The following is a 17,154-nucleotide window of genomic DNA, read 5'->3' on the forward strand; positions in this document are numbered from 1 at the left end:
CTGGCCGGCGTGCTGGGGTCCCTGCACGTCCCCATCCGCGCGCCCAACGAGAACGCCGCCGGCTACTACAACCGCCACGGCTGGCACTCGGTGGTGGTCCAGGCCGCCGTCGATTCCCGCGGCTGCTTCTGGGACATCAACGTCGGCTGCCCGGGACGGGTGACGGACACCCAGGTTTTGTGCACGTCGGAGCTGTACCAGCGTGCGCAAGAGGGCGAGCTGTTTTCGGGGGCGTCCCAGGCCATCCGTGGGGTGCAGGTGCCCGTTTACCTGCTGGGCGGCTGCTCCTACCCGTTCCTCCCGTGGCTCATGAGGCCCTACCGGGACGAGGTCCTAACTCCCGCCCAACACCGCTTCAACGAGTACGCCGCTGCCGCACGGACCGTGGTGGGGGTGGCCTTTGGCCGCCTGCGGGGACGCTGGCGCTGCCTCACCAAACGCAACGACACCGACGTCTCCTTCCTGCCCACCCTCATCGCCGCCTGCTGCACCCTCCACAATGTCTGCGAGGCGCGGGGAGACGTTTTCCAGCCCTGTTGGATGGAACACCACGCTGACGAACAGCGGGAGGAACACCCGTTTGACGACGGCGGGGAGGAGGAGGAAGACGCGGAGGCCGTGGCGATCCGTGACGCACTGGCGTCAGCGCTGAGAGGCTGATTGGGGAAGAAGGGGAGGAGGTGCAAAATGCTCCTCTGGGAACAGAGCAGCTCGTGTCGCTGCGGGAATCCGCAGGCCGTCGGGTTACACAGAACGTTTTGGCAGGCAAATCTGCCCTGGCTGGCAGGGGCTTTGAGAAGAGTTGAAGAGTCCAAAACTGCCCAGTGGCAGCCGGTTGGTGCAGGCGCATGGACGCCGTGTATTTTAAAGTTCAGCTTTCACCATCATCAACCTCCCTTGATAATGTTATCAGCAGTTATTTCACCTGATGTGTGTTTCCGATCTTGAGGACTAGTGCCAAAAATGCAAGGGTGGGTTGGGAAAAGGAGAAAAGCAGGATGCCTTGGAGGGGTGTGTGCATTGGGGAAAGCTGAATAATATTTGGAATTTGGAGGTTAGAAGTGAGTGTGCCGTATCCGATTGGATGGGAAGGTGGGTTTGGAGCTTGCGGGAAGTGGGGAATACTGTTGTCGTTTAGTTGTTTAGTGGTGTCCACCTCTTCGTGACCCCCTGGACCAGAGCACGCCAGGCCCTCCTGTCTTCCACTGCCTCCCGCAGTTTGGTCAAACTCATGCTGGTAGCTTCGAGAACACTGTCCCACCATCTCGTCCTCCGTCGTCCCCTTCTCCTTGCGCCCTCCATCTTTCCCAACATCAGGCTCTTTTCCAGGGAGTCTTCTCTTCTCATGAGGTGGCCAAAGTCTTGGAGCCTCAGCTCCAATACTAGTCTTTAATAAAATACTAGTCTTTAATAAAATACTAGTCTTTAATAAAATCTAGTCTTTAATAAAATACTAAATATTAAATACTAGTCTTTAATAAAATACTAGACTTTAATAAAATCTTTCTATGTCACGTGCTTCCTGTGTTGAGCTAAAAACTGCTACGTCTGTAGTTTTTCAGGTTAAGCTATTACAGTTCTTGGAGCACGGGAAGCATATGGGTGTGTGGAAAAGAGTCTGATTTCCAGAGCCATTGTGGTCTGGTGGTGAGAGTGTCAGACTAGGATCTGGGAGACACGGGTTCGGATCCCCACTCGGCCGCGAAACTCCCTGGGTGTGTGACCTTGAACCAGTCTGTCACTTTCAGCCTAACTTTACAGGGTTTGTTGTGGGGATCAAATGAGACGTGCTTAATCTTTGTACGGCTGGGCGCAGTACAGGCACATAAAAGCCAGAGACGTCTAAACTAATCTCTCCGTCCACAAAGGTATCGTCACAGCCGTGTGAATTTCCAGGCAAGTTTGGAAACCTGGTCAAATGTCAGGTGCGATGGGATTGGGGATGGAGGGTTTGTATGATCCTGGTGAGGCCATGAGACTTCAATAAGCCGTACTGCCTCGCTGTACACCCTTCCCAGCCCAGAGATGTCATTGTTGACGTTTGGGAACTGCCCTTTCTACTCCTCGCACTCGGGTCAAGGAGGAAGAGAAACCACCAATACCTGAATAATTTTCAAAGGTATTTATTTGACCTGTTGTGAGCGGTGGGGTGTTCCGCCCGAAGAGCTTAGGATCAGCGCACTTTGCATATGAAGTTGGGGGTCTTGAATCCCCCTGAAGGGTTCGCAGAGCAGAGCAGATGAAAGGGCTTGAGGAGCAATCTGGAGGAGCTTATACTTTCAGAACGCAAATGCACCATTTCGGATTATCGATGCTATGTGCACCAGTTCTTAATACAACTTTTTGCGGAGAGCCCCATACCCGGATAATACTTTACGTGGTGAGTGCAAAGACTTTGCCCAAACACTTGATCTTAACAAGATAGTTGCTCCAGAAATAAGCCCAGCCTCGTTTCAGTTGAGATTGGAGGTTTTTAAGCAGAGGTCGGATGGCCACCTATCTAGGGGGTTCCATAGCTGCATTCCGGGAAGGGGGTTGGACTAGATGACCCTTGGGGATCCCAGCAGTACAATTCTGTGATTCTCCTCCCAGGTTTAAAGCGCAGTCTGACACAAGTGAGATGTGACTGTGCCCCTCAGCCCACAAATTGCACCTTTGTGCAGAAACACACCGTCCTTTTCACTTCCCCCAGGTGTGTCTTGTGCGAACCAGCAGTCCAAGCGAGTGAATGAAACAGGTGCAAGTCTGGCAACTCAGAGAACTCCCACCCCACCCCTGGGGGGGGGTCAACACCCTGTCCCCCTGTTGCAGAAAGACACCCCCCTTTAAAAAAAAACCAAAACCCCATTCTTGGTTCTCTTTAGGCCCAGCTGCGTGTGGAAAACGGCTCCCCTTTAAATGGTTTGATAGCCCCTGTGGCCACGCGCTCGCCCAATCAAAAAGGCCACGACCACGATGAGGATGAGGACCAGAAGGAGGACGCCGATAATGATGGGCACCAAGAGGGTGCGTCTCTGCTCCGGGCAGACCTCGGCTGAAACAGGCAAAGAAGGAATTCAGTGAGGAGAGGAAGGAAAATCGGGATGTGCAAAACACCGAACTGGAGAGACACTCGGAAAGTCTGCGGGCAAAAGGACTGTGCCAAAAGTATGGCATGGAAAGTTTAGACTAACAATGCATCGGATTATTAAGACACCTGCACATGGAGGTATGGGGTGGCGCTGTGGGTTAAACCGCAGAACCTAGGGCTTGCCGATCGGAAGGTCGGCGGTTCAAATCCCTGCGACGGGGTGAGCTCCCGTTGCTCGGTCCCTGCTCCTGCCCACCTAGCAGTTGGAAAGCACGTCAAAGTAGATAAATAGGTACCGCTCCGGTGGGAAGGTAAACAGCGTTTCCGTGTGCTGCTCTGGTTCACCAGAAGCGGCTTAGTCCTGCTGGCCACATGGCCCAGAAAACTGCGGACAAACGCCGGCTCCCTCGGCCAGTAAAGCAAGATGAGCGCCGCAACCCCAGAGTCGGCCATAACTGGAGTTAATGGTCAGGGGTCCCTTTACACTGAAGTATAGCTGTTTAAAGAAAAGGAAATAAAGAACTGCCTGTGGTACGATGCAAGGAGTCTCTCACCTTCCCCAAATTTTCCACCTTGAAGATCAAAGGCCTGGACTCGCTCTTGCAGGGCGCTGAGATGAAAGCCTTCTGCCAGGACTAAGGTTCGGTTCCGGCACTGGTAAGAGTGTCCGAGTCTGGCCTCGAACTCGTGGAGAGAGGAATTGTCGGCTCTGAAGGATTTCGCTGGAGGGACAAAGAGAGTCGTCTGGGGCCTGTTGAACCACCCGGAAACCCTTCTTGAATCTTAACACAGCATGTGGATTAAGACATACAGTGGTGCCCCACAAGACGAATGCCTCACAAGACGGAAAACCCGCTAGACGAAAGAGTTTTCCGTTTTGGAGGTGCTTCGCAAAACGAATCTCCTATGGGCTTGCTTCGCAAGACAATGTCTTGCGAGTTCCTGCGGGTTTTTCCCCCTCCCCCCCTTTTCTAAGCCGCTAAGCCGCTTATCAGCTGATCCGATCAGCAGATAAGCCGCTAAAAGCCGCTAATAGCGCTAATCCGTCAATGGGCTTGCTTTGCAAGACGAAAAAACCGCTAGACGAAGAGAATCACAGAACGGATTCTTTTCGTCTTGCGAGGCACCACTGTAATCGCCTCTGGGAAGCCACGGCAAATCTCAGCCTATAGCCTACCTGGCAGAATCGCCGTGCGGGTTCGCAGAACCGTACAGTTGGAAAGGGAACCCAGGGGTCATTTATTCCAACCCTCCGGAACGTGACTGACCCCCATGGCTCTTTTTGCTCCACCCCGCAAAGGAGGAACAACACCCTCTGCTTCCTCCGTGATCCCTTTAGCTGCTGAAGGGATCTTGGCAGGATTTGCTTTCTGTTCCCTCATGCCTCCGAATCACCCTCTTAAATTTGCTGACGGGCCAAAGCCGTCGTAAACAGGCTTGCGGCTGGGGTGGAACCCCATAAAAAAACATTTACAGGGCTTACTATGGACGTGGCATTTGTATTTTTTCAAGAGCTGCACGGCAGGCAGAAACTGAACTGGTGTAGCAACCCCGATTTGAGCATTTCCATGGCGGAATAGGCCTCACCTCAAGAGGTCCGTGAGCAATGATGGTGACCCCCGAATTCAGAGCCAGCCCCCCACAAATCACCTTACCTGCAGCCTGATGGAACTGGTACGTTAGGTAGGCCTGTACCCGACTCAGGTAGAATATATTTCTGGTGTAATTCTAAGGAAACAAGGAAATCTGGGTTAGTTTTTCCTGATCCACGTCTGTTTTAGGGTAACACAGGCCGCAGCTTTGGATCTGCGAGGTTTACGAGACAAAGCCAATTCGCTGCCCCGCTGGAAGCACCCGTTCCAGATTAATTCCCACCCCCTGCCCTCCCTGAGCACTAGCAGCAATAGCCTCCAAATGAACCATTTTAAAGTTTCAAACTTTTTTTAAAAAATCATGTTTTGTTTCTCCTCTCCAATGTGGTGATTGAACTTCAACTGGGCACGTATTTCTCTGAAGGGGAAGTGGCGGCGGTTGAAATCAATTTGGGGAATTGAGGTGAATTTGGGGAAGAGGTGAGCGGAGTGGCGATGTGACCCGCGTTTATAAAATATAAATAAATAAATGGAAACAAAAAACTGTGTGGCGTGGAGAAAGCAGAGAGAGAAAAGTTTTCCTTCCTCATAACAACTAGAATTCGTGAAGCTGGAAGTTTGGAGGTTCAGGAAAGGCGAAAGGAAGTCCTTTTTCACGCAGTGCGAACTGCGGAACTCCATTCCACTTGAATAGGATTGGACAAATCCATGGAAGAGGATGGCTACCGGCCAAGGTGGCTATGCCTCTACGGCTGGAGGCAGGAAACGCTTCTGAAAGCAGAGGGGGATTTGTGTTCGAATCCCGCTTGTCAGCTTCCCGTTACGGCTTCTAGCCAGCCACTGTGAGAACAGGATGCTGGACTGGAGGGGGCTGATCCTGCAAACTCTTCTTAGGTTCTTGGACTACTGCAATGCGCTCTACCTTTGAAGGTGACCCGGAAACTGCAACTAATCCAGAATGCGGCAGCTAGACTGGGGACTGGGAGACCACATAACACTAGTCTTGAAAGACCTCCATTGGCTCCCAGGACATTTCCGAGCACAATTCAAAGTGTTGGTGCTGAGCTTGAAAGCCTTAAACGGCCTCAAAGGCCCAGTAGACCTGAAGGAGCGTCTCCACCCCCATCGTTCTGCCCGGACACCGAGGTCCAGCTCCGAGGGCCTTCTGGCGGTTCCCTCCCTGCGAGAAGTGAGGTTACAGGGAACCAGGCACAGGGCCTTCTCGGTGGTGGCCCCCGCCCTGTGGAACGCCCTCCCTTGTGAAGGAAATAAGCAGCTATTCTATCTTTAAAAGACATCTGAAGGCAGCCCTGTTTAGGGAAGTTTTTAATGCTGTATTGTTTTTAACACTCGATTGGGAGCCGCCCAGAGTGGCTGGGGAAACTCAGCCAGATGGGCGGGGTATAAATAATAAATTATTATTATATTCTCGGGATGGGGTCGGCGTGCGCCAGCCGCGCCAGCAGGCCTCTGCCAAGCCAGTCTTTCCGGCCTCCGATGCAGCCGGCTCGAAGGACCTTTTGCCAGAGAGTGACTCATGGCTTGGAGCAGCCAGGAGTTTCCAGGCCAGATCAGCTTCCTAAATTGCAGCCGAGTCGTCTTGCCGCCCATGGCTGTGCTCATGACGCACCTGAACCCGCAGGCTGATGGGCGTGGGTCCGTACCACGCGGGAACATTCAAGGGACCCTCTTTCAAGAAAGACATTTGCGTTGGTTTTCGTGCCAGGTTAGGTTTGCTATGAGCGCATCAGTCATGCGCTGAACTCGGCCAGCTTTTAAAACAAACTCATCAGCTTTTAAAAGAGACTACCGTATTTTTTGCTCTGTAAGACTCACTTTTTCCCTCCTAAAAAGTAAGGGGAAATGTGTGTGCGTCTTATGGAGCGAATGCAGGCTGCACAGCTATCCCAGAAGCCAGAACAGCAAGAGGGATTGCTGCTTTCACTGCGCAGCGATCCCTCTTGCTGTTCTGGCTTCTGAGATTCAGAATATTTTTTTTCTTGTTTTCCTCCTCCAAAAACTAGGTGCGTCTTGTGGTCTGGTGCGTCTTATAGAGCGAAAAATACGGTACGTTGCTCTGATTTTAAGATAAACACAGAGAGGAAAATGGTGCTGGAAAGTTTAATAGGTTAAGTGTTCCTGCTCCCCCAATTCCCATTTCATTCCCGAACTTTCCCACCCAGGAAGGAAGACATACTTAATCAACTTGAATTGGACCTGATAATAACTTAATCAACTTGAATTGGACCTGATAATAACTTAATCAACTTGAATTGGACCTGATAATAACTTAATCAACTTGAATTGGACCTGATAATAATAATTTTAGATTAGATATTAGATTAGGAGTATCAAAGGTAAACACACAGAGAGAGAGACAAGGCTAGATGCTCCAAATCTCTGGCACCGTCCATTTAAACTGGCGCCATACCACTTTAAACGGTAATGACTCCCCTTGCCGAGGTAATGCTGGGAATTGTAGTTTGTTCAGAATTGTTAGGGTACCTTTATTGCTCTCTCAGCACTGCTATTCCCAGACTGGTTCCCTTCTCAGGGAATTGCATCTGAGAGTGGGATAGGGGTCTCCTTAACAACCCTCCTTTGGGACCAGAAGAAATTCTCAGAGAAGGAAAGGATCAGAGAAATTCGCAGAGAGGAGAGGTCTGCTTGGTGTTGGCCACAGTCGTTCAATAGAACCTCCAAAGTCAGAGGCAGCGTACCTGTAAAGACCAGGCATTGGGATACACCTTCTCATGACCCCTGCCAGCTCCCTTCTCCAATCTCACCTTTCTGAAAGTAAAGAGAAGGTCGCCTTCTAGGAAATGCAGGTGGAGGACGGCTGTCTGGTTGGTACAGTTCCCGGAAAACTCTGTGCGGTTGGGGTTCACTGCAAAGTCCCCCCAGAGCTGGAAGAGAGGAAGAATGAAGGTGTGAGAGAGAGAGCAGGACCCTACAAAACCCCAGGAAAATTCAGCTTGGACCTAGAGCAGGAGGGGAAAACTGGCACAAGCCCAACATTCAGCCACGTCGCGCCCGTTTAGTGAGCGACCCAAGAGTCTAGGCTCCTTTCTTTCTATAGCCATAGAAAGCTAAGGCTGTCGTCACGCATCTCCCGCTGGAGGATTTTAAGCTGAAAAGCAAGCTTCGCTGTTGCAGGGGAAGGGGAAAGCTCTATAACTCCCTCCATGAATTTGCTTCTTTTTAAAGCCATCCAGGATGGTGGCCGTCCCTGCCTCCAGTGGGAGGGAGTTCCGCAGTTCAACTCTGTGCTGCGAGAAGAACTTCCTTCCAGTTTTTCTTCCCACGTGTACATAAGCAGCAGCTTAGGAGAGGGTTGGGGGGCCACAGTCCACCTGCAGTGCACCGCTTGGGCCCAGATAATCCGGCTGGTACCCAGAGTGAGCCCTGACAGAATTGTAGAATTGGAGGGGACACCATAGGGTCATCTAGCCCAACCCGCTGCAATGCGGGAATCTCAACACGTCGTGCCCCATCCAATTTGAAACCATACCAGTTCCTGCTTAGCTTTGCAAACGTGCCAGCAGTTTCATTGCTGCGCCAGCAGAGTTTGTCTTTTCCTTTTGGAGAGTTCATCTATCTGTCTGTCTATCTATCTATCTATCTATCTATCTATCTATCTATCTATCTATCTGATGCTGTCCAGGGTTGTAAAGACTGCGGAGAGAATAATTGGGTGCACTCTTCCCACCTTGGATCAAATCTATGCTTCCAGGTGTCATAAGAAAGCCGCAGAGATAGTGCAGGATAGTGCGCACCCCGGAAATGATCTCTTTCAGCTTCTGCCTTCTGGAAGAAGGTACAGGGTTATAAAGACTAGGACTAGCCGCCTGAGAAACACTTTCCATCCAAATGCGATTTTTGGTTTTAAACGCAGTGTAAGGTAGTCTCTATGGGAGTGTATAGTATTTAATTATGGGGTATCAGAGTTTTTAGGGGGGTAAACAGGCTGGGATAGCAGGCTTGTTGGTTTTTGAATGTCCGATGTAGATTTTTTCAATTTTGTTGTTCTATGTGGGACAATGACAATAAAGATTATCGTATCTATCAATAATCTCCATTTGTGTTGTGGCCTTTGCTCAGGTTTTTTTCTACATAGCCAGTTTCGTCTTTTGTCTGTGGATTGCACACTGCTACCTTCCCACCCCACCCCAAGTCTCACTTCCCTCTGAAGATCCTGCGGCTTCCAAGCCTAAACTGCAAAGCCACAGACTTCCTAAAGCATGCACAATTTTTATCAATTTATTAAAGGCTGTCGAAAGCACAAGCGAGCAGAAGATGTTGGCGCATGCCGTAAACGGGGAAAGGTGCAAATGACCCTCGGGATTGGGTCCCCTGCATTTGGGAGGGCATTGTGGAACTGGAAGCACAGAATCATTGAATTGTAGAATTGGGGGGGAACCCCAAAGGTCATCCAGTCCAACCCACCTGCAATGTAGGACTTTCAGCTAAAACATCCACAACAGATAGCCATACAAGGGCAATTGAAGCAATTGAAACCCCAGTATTAAGTAACTCCCTCTAAGTGCCCAGCCAATGTGTATTTTCCTTTTCCCTAAAAAACCCACAAAACCTATTAATATAAACACAGAATTTAAATACTGGGCTATACATATATTTATCAGACAATCCTAAGAGGTCTGTTAAGGGTGGATGTACAGTGGTGCCTCGCAAGACGAAAAGAATCCGTTCCACGAGTCTCTTCGTCTTGCGGTTTTTTCGTCTTGCGAAGCAAGCCCATTAGCGGATTAGCGCTATTAGCGGCTTAGCGGATCAGCTAATAAGCGGTTTAGTGGATCAGCTGTTAAGCAGCTTAGCGGATCAGCTGATAAGCGGCTTAGCGGCTTAGGATCAGCTGATTAGCGGCTTGGGAAAGGGGGGGGGAGGAAAAAAACCCCGCAGGATCTCGCAAGACATTTTCGTCTTGCGAAGCAATTCCCATAGGAATTTCGTCTAGCGGGTTTTCCGTCTTGCGAGGCATTCGTCTTTCAGGGCACCACTGTATTCGGAAACTTTGCCACTCATTGACGTCAAATCCTAGATAAAACCACATATAATTTGAGATTTTCATGAGGCCTAGAATCTCCAGGCATGTTTTATATGATTCTGCCTTCCCTTCATTTTTACATATTACAGCAGAACCATCCTGTTCAAGCAAGTCTGTTGGCAGATGTGGAACTTAACCACCAGATAATGTCGATATTCTTCGCTTGGACTGTGCCCCTTTAACCCTTTGTTTTAAAGTTTCGTTTCCCGTCTTTTTGCTTCAACTGCCGCCATAGCCGTTCTCTTGGCTTCCTATTACAGTGCGGGAAATTGAACCTTTGCCGAGGGAAATGGCGTCCTCCCCTGCAAGACCAGAGGGGCAGGAAGGAGGCCGAGGGCAGGCGGTGCAACATACAGCCGCTGGGCCTGTGTCAATATGGAAAGGGAAAAAGGGGAAGCAGAAATAACCACTCAGAGCTGGCCGGTCTCTTCCTGTCCCCCAGGAGCCCAGGCCGCCAGACCTCCTTGCTCAACATTCCTCGTTCAGACACAACCACAGAATTGTAGCGTTGGGAGGGACCCCGGTTTATCAGCTCCATCTGGTAGGCAGGGTGAGACCCTCCCTGCCCGCAGACTGTCTCGCCAGAGTGGTGCATGCTCTGGTTATCTCCCGCTTGGACTACTGCCATGCGCTCTACGTGGGGCTACCTTTGAAGGGGACCCGGAAACTGCAACTAATCCAGAATGTGGCAGCTAGACTGGGGACTGGGAGACCACATAACACCGGTCCTGAAAGACCTCCATTGGTTCCCAAGACGTTTCCAAGCACAATTCAAAGTGTTGGTGCTGACCTTTAAAGCCCTAAACGGCCTCAAGGGCCCAATATCCCTGAAGGAATGTCTCCACCCCCATCGTTCTTCCCGGACACGGAGGTCCAGCTCTGAGGGTCTTCTGGCAGTTCCCTCATTGCGAGAAGCAAGGTTACAGGGAACCAGACACAAGGCCTTCTCAGTGGTGGCACCTGCCCTGTGGAACGCTCTCCCACCAGTGTCAAGGAAATAAACAACTACCTGACTTTTAGAAGACATCTGAAAGCAGCCCTCTTTAGGGAAGCTTTTAATGTTTAATAGGTTATTGTAGAATCATAGAATCCTAGAGTTGGAAGAGACCCCAAGGGCCATCGAGTCCAACCCCCTGCCAAGCAGGAAACACCATCAGAGCACTCCTGACATATGGTTGTCAAGCCTCTGCTTAAAGACCGCCAAAGTAGGAGACTCCACCACACTCCTTGGCAGCAAATTCCACTGTCAAACAGCTCTTACTGTCAGGAAGTTCTTCCTAATGTTTAGGTGGAATCTTCTTTCTTGTAGTTTGGATCCATTGCTCCATGTCCGCTTCTCTGGAGCAGCAGAAAACAACCTTTCTCCCTCCTCTATGGGACATCCTTTGATATATTTGAACATGGCTATCATATCACCCCTTAACCTCCTCTTCTCCAGGCTAAACATGCCCAGCTCCCTTAGCCGTTCCTCATAAGGCATCGTTTCCAGGCAATATTGTATATTAATATTGTATATTAATATTCTGTTGGAAGCCGCCCAGAGTGGCTGGGGAAACCCAGCCAGATGGGCGGGGTATAAATAATAATTATTATTATCCAGCCCAGCCCAGAACCCTTGACAGGCAGCCGTCCCGACCTGGGCTTGAAAGCCTCCGACGGAGGACAGGCCACAGCCTCCCGAGGTCACGGAATCGCCATCTCCCCAACAGCCGCCCGGATTTCCTACCTCCTGCTTAGCCTTGTCGGTATAGCGGACTCGGAGCTGCAGCGCTGCTTGAACCCGCAAACACGGGTTCGAGCCCTTTGGGACCGCATAATCTCCAACGCGGACAACGGGTGGTTGCGTGGGTTGATGGGTGGGGGCGGGGTGTGGGGTGGTGCGATTCCTGGGGTGCGCCGTAGGGTGCGGTGTGGTGTGTTTTGTGGGGTGCGGTGGGGTGTGTTTTGTGGGGTGCGCTGTGGTGTGTTTTGTGGGGTGCGCTGTGGTGTGTTTTGTGGGGTGCGGCGTGGTGTGTTTTGTGGGGTGCGGTGTGGTGTGTTTTGTGGGGTGCGCCGTGGTGTGTTTTGTGTGGTGCGCTGTGGTGTGTTTTGTGGGGTGCACTGTGGTGTGTTTTGTGGGGTCCACTGTGGTGTGTTTTGTGGGGTGCGCCGTGGTGTGTTTTGTGGGGTGCGCCGTGGTGTGTTTTGTGTGGTGCGCTGTGGTGTGTTTTGTGGGGTGCGCCGTGGTCTTGGTGAACGAGGGCAGCAGCGTAACCGACTTCTTGCGGCGTGGGCAGCCTGGGTCGGAGATATCCGCGCCAGAGCACAGCGGAGACTCCACAAATCCCGTCTCTTTCATGGCCGCTTGGGACGTCTCCATATATTGAGCAGAGCTGTAAGCTGGGCAGAGAGAGAAAGATGGAAACATCAGTTCTGAGCACCCATGGGTGACAGCCAAGCTTCCAACCTCCCTAGCCCCTAACCCCAGCTTATTTATTTTTTAAAAAAATATATTTATTAACTTTTCAAAGTTTATACAAAAAAGACAAAAAACAAAAATACAAAAATTAAAAACACATATAATTTCATTCACTTATTTTCTTTTGACTTATTTCTCGGACCTCCTCATACCTCCCCTTTTTGTATTCCAATTCAAATTATTCATTCAGCAAATCCTCACCCTTGATTTTCACTTAATTTTACACCTTTCTTTCTTCTTTTTTCAACCAATTATCTTTATCATTACAGCTGTTAATCACTTAGATTCTATCCAACATCAATCTAACATTCCCTAATTTTATAATATTTCCCAAGATAGTCCTTAACAACACCTCTCCGGTCGACCTACAGCGGTACCTCGGGTTACAGACGCTTCAGGTTACAGACTCCGCTAACCCAGAAATAGTACCTCGGGTTAAGAACTTCAGGATGAGAACAGAAATTGCGAGGCACCAGGAGGCCCCATTAGCTAAAGTGGTGCTTCAGGTTAAGAACAGTTAAGAACGGACCTCCGGAACGTATTCTTAACCCGAGGTACCACTCTATTTATTAATTGAATCAATCGCCTTTCCGTCCCACCATTTTCTCAAGGTTGTTCGCATGGTTCTTCTTCCTCAATGAACGCACACAAGGCATTCATCCATCCAAGGTTGGTTTCGTGGCTGAACTGGTGTGGGATTTGAACCCGGGTCCGGGTCTCCCCCCAGTCCAACATCCAAACCAGGCTGCCTCTTTTGGAGAGGAGTCAACAGGTTTTTCGGAACCATTCTCCCTCGGGCAGATATGGGCTCTTCTTCCTTGGAGATTTTTAAGCAGAGGTTCGATGGCCAACTGTCATGGACTCTTAGCTGAGATTCCTGAATTGCTTGGGGTTGGGCTGGATGAGCTTTGGGGTCCCTCCGAACACAGCAACTCTCTGTTTCTTGCTGCCTAGCTCCTTTCTAAGGGAACTTGGAGGCCAGGTACGGACAAATATATATGTACCAACCTGCCAGGAAGAAACATCCCATGAGCCAAATTGCAGACATCGCAGCTGGTCCCATCTCTCCGAACGGGGCTCGATCCGCTGCACCTTTCCCGCCTCTCGCCCTGGGAGCCTCTGCTCGCTTCTGTCTCGTGCTCCCGCAGCTCTCAAATAAAGGGAAGGAAATGAAATTTGCTGCCTTCACAACCAGTGACTCAGTTGGGATACTGAATTGCCAAATACCCAGTAGCCACGGGATCCGGGGGAGTTTTGCTTCCCCCTGACGCACGACGCAGGCCACTGTTGAGCTCTGCATCTTTTTCTGCTTTTTAAATAAAAACCGAAAGCCACAATTAACCTGGGGTTGGGGAGAGACAGGTGGGTTCATCGCCCTGCCCAGGACAGGACAGGTGCAGTGGCTTCTGGGAGACAGGTGAGTGAACCTTTTAAACGGCCTCGGTCCTGTATACCTGAAGGAGCGTCTCCACCCCCATCGTTCAGCCTGGACACTGAGGTCCAGCTCCGAGGGCCTTCTGGCGGTTCCCTCATTGTGAGAAGTGAGGCTACAGGGAACCAGGCAGAGGGCCTTCTCGGTAGTGGCGCCCGCCCTGTGGAATGCCCTCCCATCAGATGTCAAGGAAATAAATAATTACCTGACATTTAGAAGACATCTTAAGGCAGCCCTGTTCAGGGAAGTTTTTAATATGTAACGCTGTACTGTTTTTAACATTGATTGGGAGCCGCCCAGAGTGGCTGGGGAAACTCAGCCAGATGGGCGGGGTATAAATAATAAAATTATTATTATTATTATTATTATTATTATTATTATTATTATTATTATTATTATTATTATCAAAGCAGGCATATGCAAACTTTGGCCCTCCAGATGTTTGGGACTACAACTCCCATCATCCCTGACTACTGGCCCTGTTAGCTAGGGATGGTGGGAATTGTAGTCCCAAACATCTGGAGGGCCGGAGTTTGCCTATGCCTGATTTAAAGCAACTCAGCCAACACAATGCCATCCAGGCATCTTTGGACTACAGCTCCCATCATCCAGCATCAGCTTAGCCTGTTGTCGTGGACGATGGGAGTTGTAGTCCAACATGTGGAGACACTTCCCGGGATCAAACTTGGGAATTCTAGCATGCAGGGGGCGATCCTCTCCCCCCCCCACAATCTTTGGAGGCAAGGCGCTGGGCCCCGCTTGCGGTGCCCAACCTTCAGGGAGGTTTTTTTTGGCAACAGGCAAATTCCTTTTTGAAATTTATTTCCAGAGGCATTTCCAGTTCAGCTGCTGCTCTGCTGTATAGAGTTTGTGTGCTTTAAAATCCTGCAATTTCCCCACCTCACTTTGCCCCGCAAGTGGTAGCACTGGGGGATAGGGTATCAACCTTCTAAATAAAATGAAAAGGGGGGGGGGTGGTTTAAAAAAAGAAACAAAAAGAAATCGTGAGAATGTAGAATCATAGAATCCTAGAGTTGGAAGAGACCACAAGGGCCATCGAGTTCAACCCCCTGCCAAGCAGGAAACACCATCAGAGCACTCCTGACATATGGCTGTCAAGCCTCTGCTTAAAGACCTCCAAAAGAGGAGACTCCACCACACGCCTTGGCAGCAAATTCCACTGTCCAACAGCTCTTACTGTCAGGAAGTTCTTCCTAATGTTTAGGTGGAATCTTCTTTCTTGTAGTTTGGATCCATTGCTCCGTGTCCGCTTCTCTGGAGCAGCAGAAAACAACCTTTCTCCCTCCTCTATGTGACATCCTTTTATATATTTGAACATGGCTATCATATCACCCCTTAACCTCCTCTTCTCCAGGCTAAACATGCCCAGCTCCCTTAGCCGTTCCTCATAAGGCATCGTTTCCAGACCTTGGACCATTTTGGTTGCCCTCCTCTGGACATGTTCCAGTAAGAAGAGGACTGCAGATAGATTAGGCCAAAGTGGGGCATTCTTGCTGTGGTTGTTGCTTAGTTGTTTAGTGGTGTCCGACTCTTCATGACCCCCTGGACCAGAGCACCCCTGGACCAGAGAATTGGGCACCCTGATGTTGGGAAAGATGGAGGGCACAAGGAGAAGGGGACGACGGAGGACGAGATGGTCAAACTCAAGCTACCAGCGTGAGTTTGACCAAACTGCGGGAGGCAGTGGAAGACGGGAGGGCCTGGCGTGCTCTGGCCCAGGGGGTCACGAAGAGGCGGACACGACTCAACAACAACAAAGGAAACAGTCCTCCTGGCCTGGATGCTGCTGTGAGCCACCTTGGGCCGGGAAGACAGATCACCCGGCTGTGTCTCATGGTGGCCTCGCTGGCCTGTGAGTCAGCAGATCCCTCCTTCCTCATCTCAGCCCGCAGGAGGACAGTCTGACACTCATGTGATGGGGAAGAGACCCAAAATGAGCGCCAAGTGAGTTTCTTCCGCCCAGCCCAGCCGCCAACCTGACGGTTGGGACCACAGCTCAAGGTGGCTCAAAAGGAGAATTGGGCAACTTTTTACAGAGGATAGCAGGGGCTTCTGGAACCGGATGGGAACACGAGCGTCATCTATCGTGATAATAATTTTACAGTGGTGCCTTGCAAGACGAAATTAATTCGTTCCGCAAGTTTTTTCTTCTTGCGAGTTTTTCGTCTTGCGAAGCACGGTTTTCCATAGGAATGCATTGAAAATCAATCAGTGCGTTCCTATGGAGACCGTCCGGGGACAGAGGGGAAGCGCCGCGGGCCTTCCCCTCTGTCCCCGGACCTGTTTTAAAGCAAGGGAAGGGGCAGCGGGGAGAATTGCTTCTGCCCGTTGCTGCCCCTTGGTTCAAAAGGGGTCCGGGGAGAGAGGGGAAGGCGCACGCGGAAATTGCGGGGCTGGCAACGGGGAGAAGCAATCTTCTCCCCGCCGCCCCTTGCTTCAAAAGAGGTCCGGGGTGCGGGGGCAAGCTTCGTTTTGCGAAGCAAGCCGATAGGGAAATTCGTCTTGCGAAGCAACTCGAAAACGAAAAAACCTTTCGTCTTGCGAGTATTTCGTCTCGCGAGGCGTTCGTCTTGCGGGGCACCACTGTACTATTTATCATGCCACCCATCTGTCTGGGTTTCCTTGGCCTCTCTCAGCAGCTCCCCACAAATATTAGGTAAAGGTAAAGGGACCCCTGACCATTAGTTCCAGTCGTGGCCGACTCTGGGGGTTGTGGCGCTCATCGCACTTGATGTGGTCAGCAGGACTAAGCCGCTTCTGGCGAACCAGAGCAGCGCACGGAAACGCCGTTTACCTTCCTGCTGGAGCAGTACCTATTTATCTACTTGCACTTTGACGTGCTTCCGAACTGCTAGGTTGGCAGGAGCAGGGACCGAGCAACGGGAGCTCACCCCGTGGCGGGGATTCGAACCGCCGACCTTCTGATCGGCAAGTCCTAGGCTCTGTGGTTTAAGCCACAGCGCCACCCGCATCCCTCCACAAATATGAAATACACAATAAATTGTAATGCAGGAATGTGCAGCGGCCTATGATGGGAATCGAACCTGCCACCTGTTGGCTTACAGGTTTACATTATTAGATACAACTGAAGTAGTCATAAGCCCACACTTTCCGAGCAACACAGCCCCAATGTGGCTTGCCTCGTTAGTGTAATTATTATTATTTTGGTAAATGATTTTTATTAAAGTTTATATTTTTTAAACAAAATCACAAACAATATAAACACAAAATGAATTCTCAAGTACCAGCTCCCCACGACTTCGCTTCCTGGTTTTTTACATTCATTTCTCCTGCTTATTATCTTAATATGGTCCTTCCTAACATTTTATCCTCATTTTTCTGCTTCCACTATTTATTTTGCCAATTGTACGTTTTTGGTCAAACCCTGCAACTGCTTTTATTTCTTTACATTCTTTTTGTAGGTATAACCTAAAAGGTTCCCAGCCTTTTTTTTTTTTTAAAAAAAAGTCTCTTTTGTCCTTATCTTTGAGTCTTCCAGTCGAGTTCACCATTTCA

The 17,154-nt window shown here is 50.2% G+C and overlaps 2 protein-coding genes across 2 annotated transcripts in view; one reads left to right on the forward strand and one right to left on the reverse strand.

Moving 5' to 3' along the window:
- LOC309517997 (putative nuclease HARBI1) overlaps nucleotides 1-1,514 on the forward strand; it is a 2,416-nt gene extending 902 nt beyond the window's left edge. Inside the window, exons 1-2 of the mRNA XM_082197746.1 lie at nucleotides 1-1,403; nucleotides 1,440-1,514. The exon at nucleotides 1-1,403 is cut by the window's left edge and continues 902 nt beyond it. Coding sequence (XP_082053872.1) covers nucleotides 1-660 — 660 coding nt within the window. The 3' untranslated portion in view covers nucleotides 661-1,403; nucleotides 1,440-1,514. The remainder of the gene's footprint in view (nucleotides 1,404-1,439) is intronic.
- A 593-nt stretch (nucleotides 1,515-2,107) lies between these two features.
- CD68 (CD68 molecule) lies at nucleotides 2,108-13,362 on the reverse strand. The gene is made up of 6 exons (XM_082197781.1): nucleotides 13,194-13,362; nucleotides 11,454-12,106; nucleotides 7,449-7,568; nucleotides 4,726-4,798; nucleotides 3,625-3,792; nucleotides 2,108-3,034 (listed from the first exon to the last, which is right to left on the reverse strand). Exons 1-6 carry the CDS (start codon nucleotides 13,246-13,248, stop codon nucleotides 2,895-2,897), a joined length of 1,209 nt encoding a protein of 402 aa, XP_082053907.1. The 5' UTR covers nucleotides 13,249-13,362; the 3' UTR covers nucleotides 2,108-2,894.
- Between the last annotated feature and the right edge of the window lie 3,792 nt (nucleotides 13,363-17,154).

Source organism: Podarcis vaucheri (assembly GCF_965113315.1).
Source record: "Podarcis vaucheri genome assembly, chromosome: 13".
Taxonomy (NCBI): domain Eukaryota; kingdom Metazoa; phylum Chordata; class Lepidosauria; order Squamata; family Lacertidae; genus Podarcis; species Podarcis vaucheri.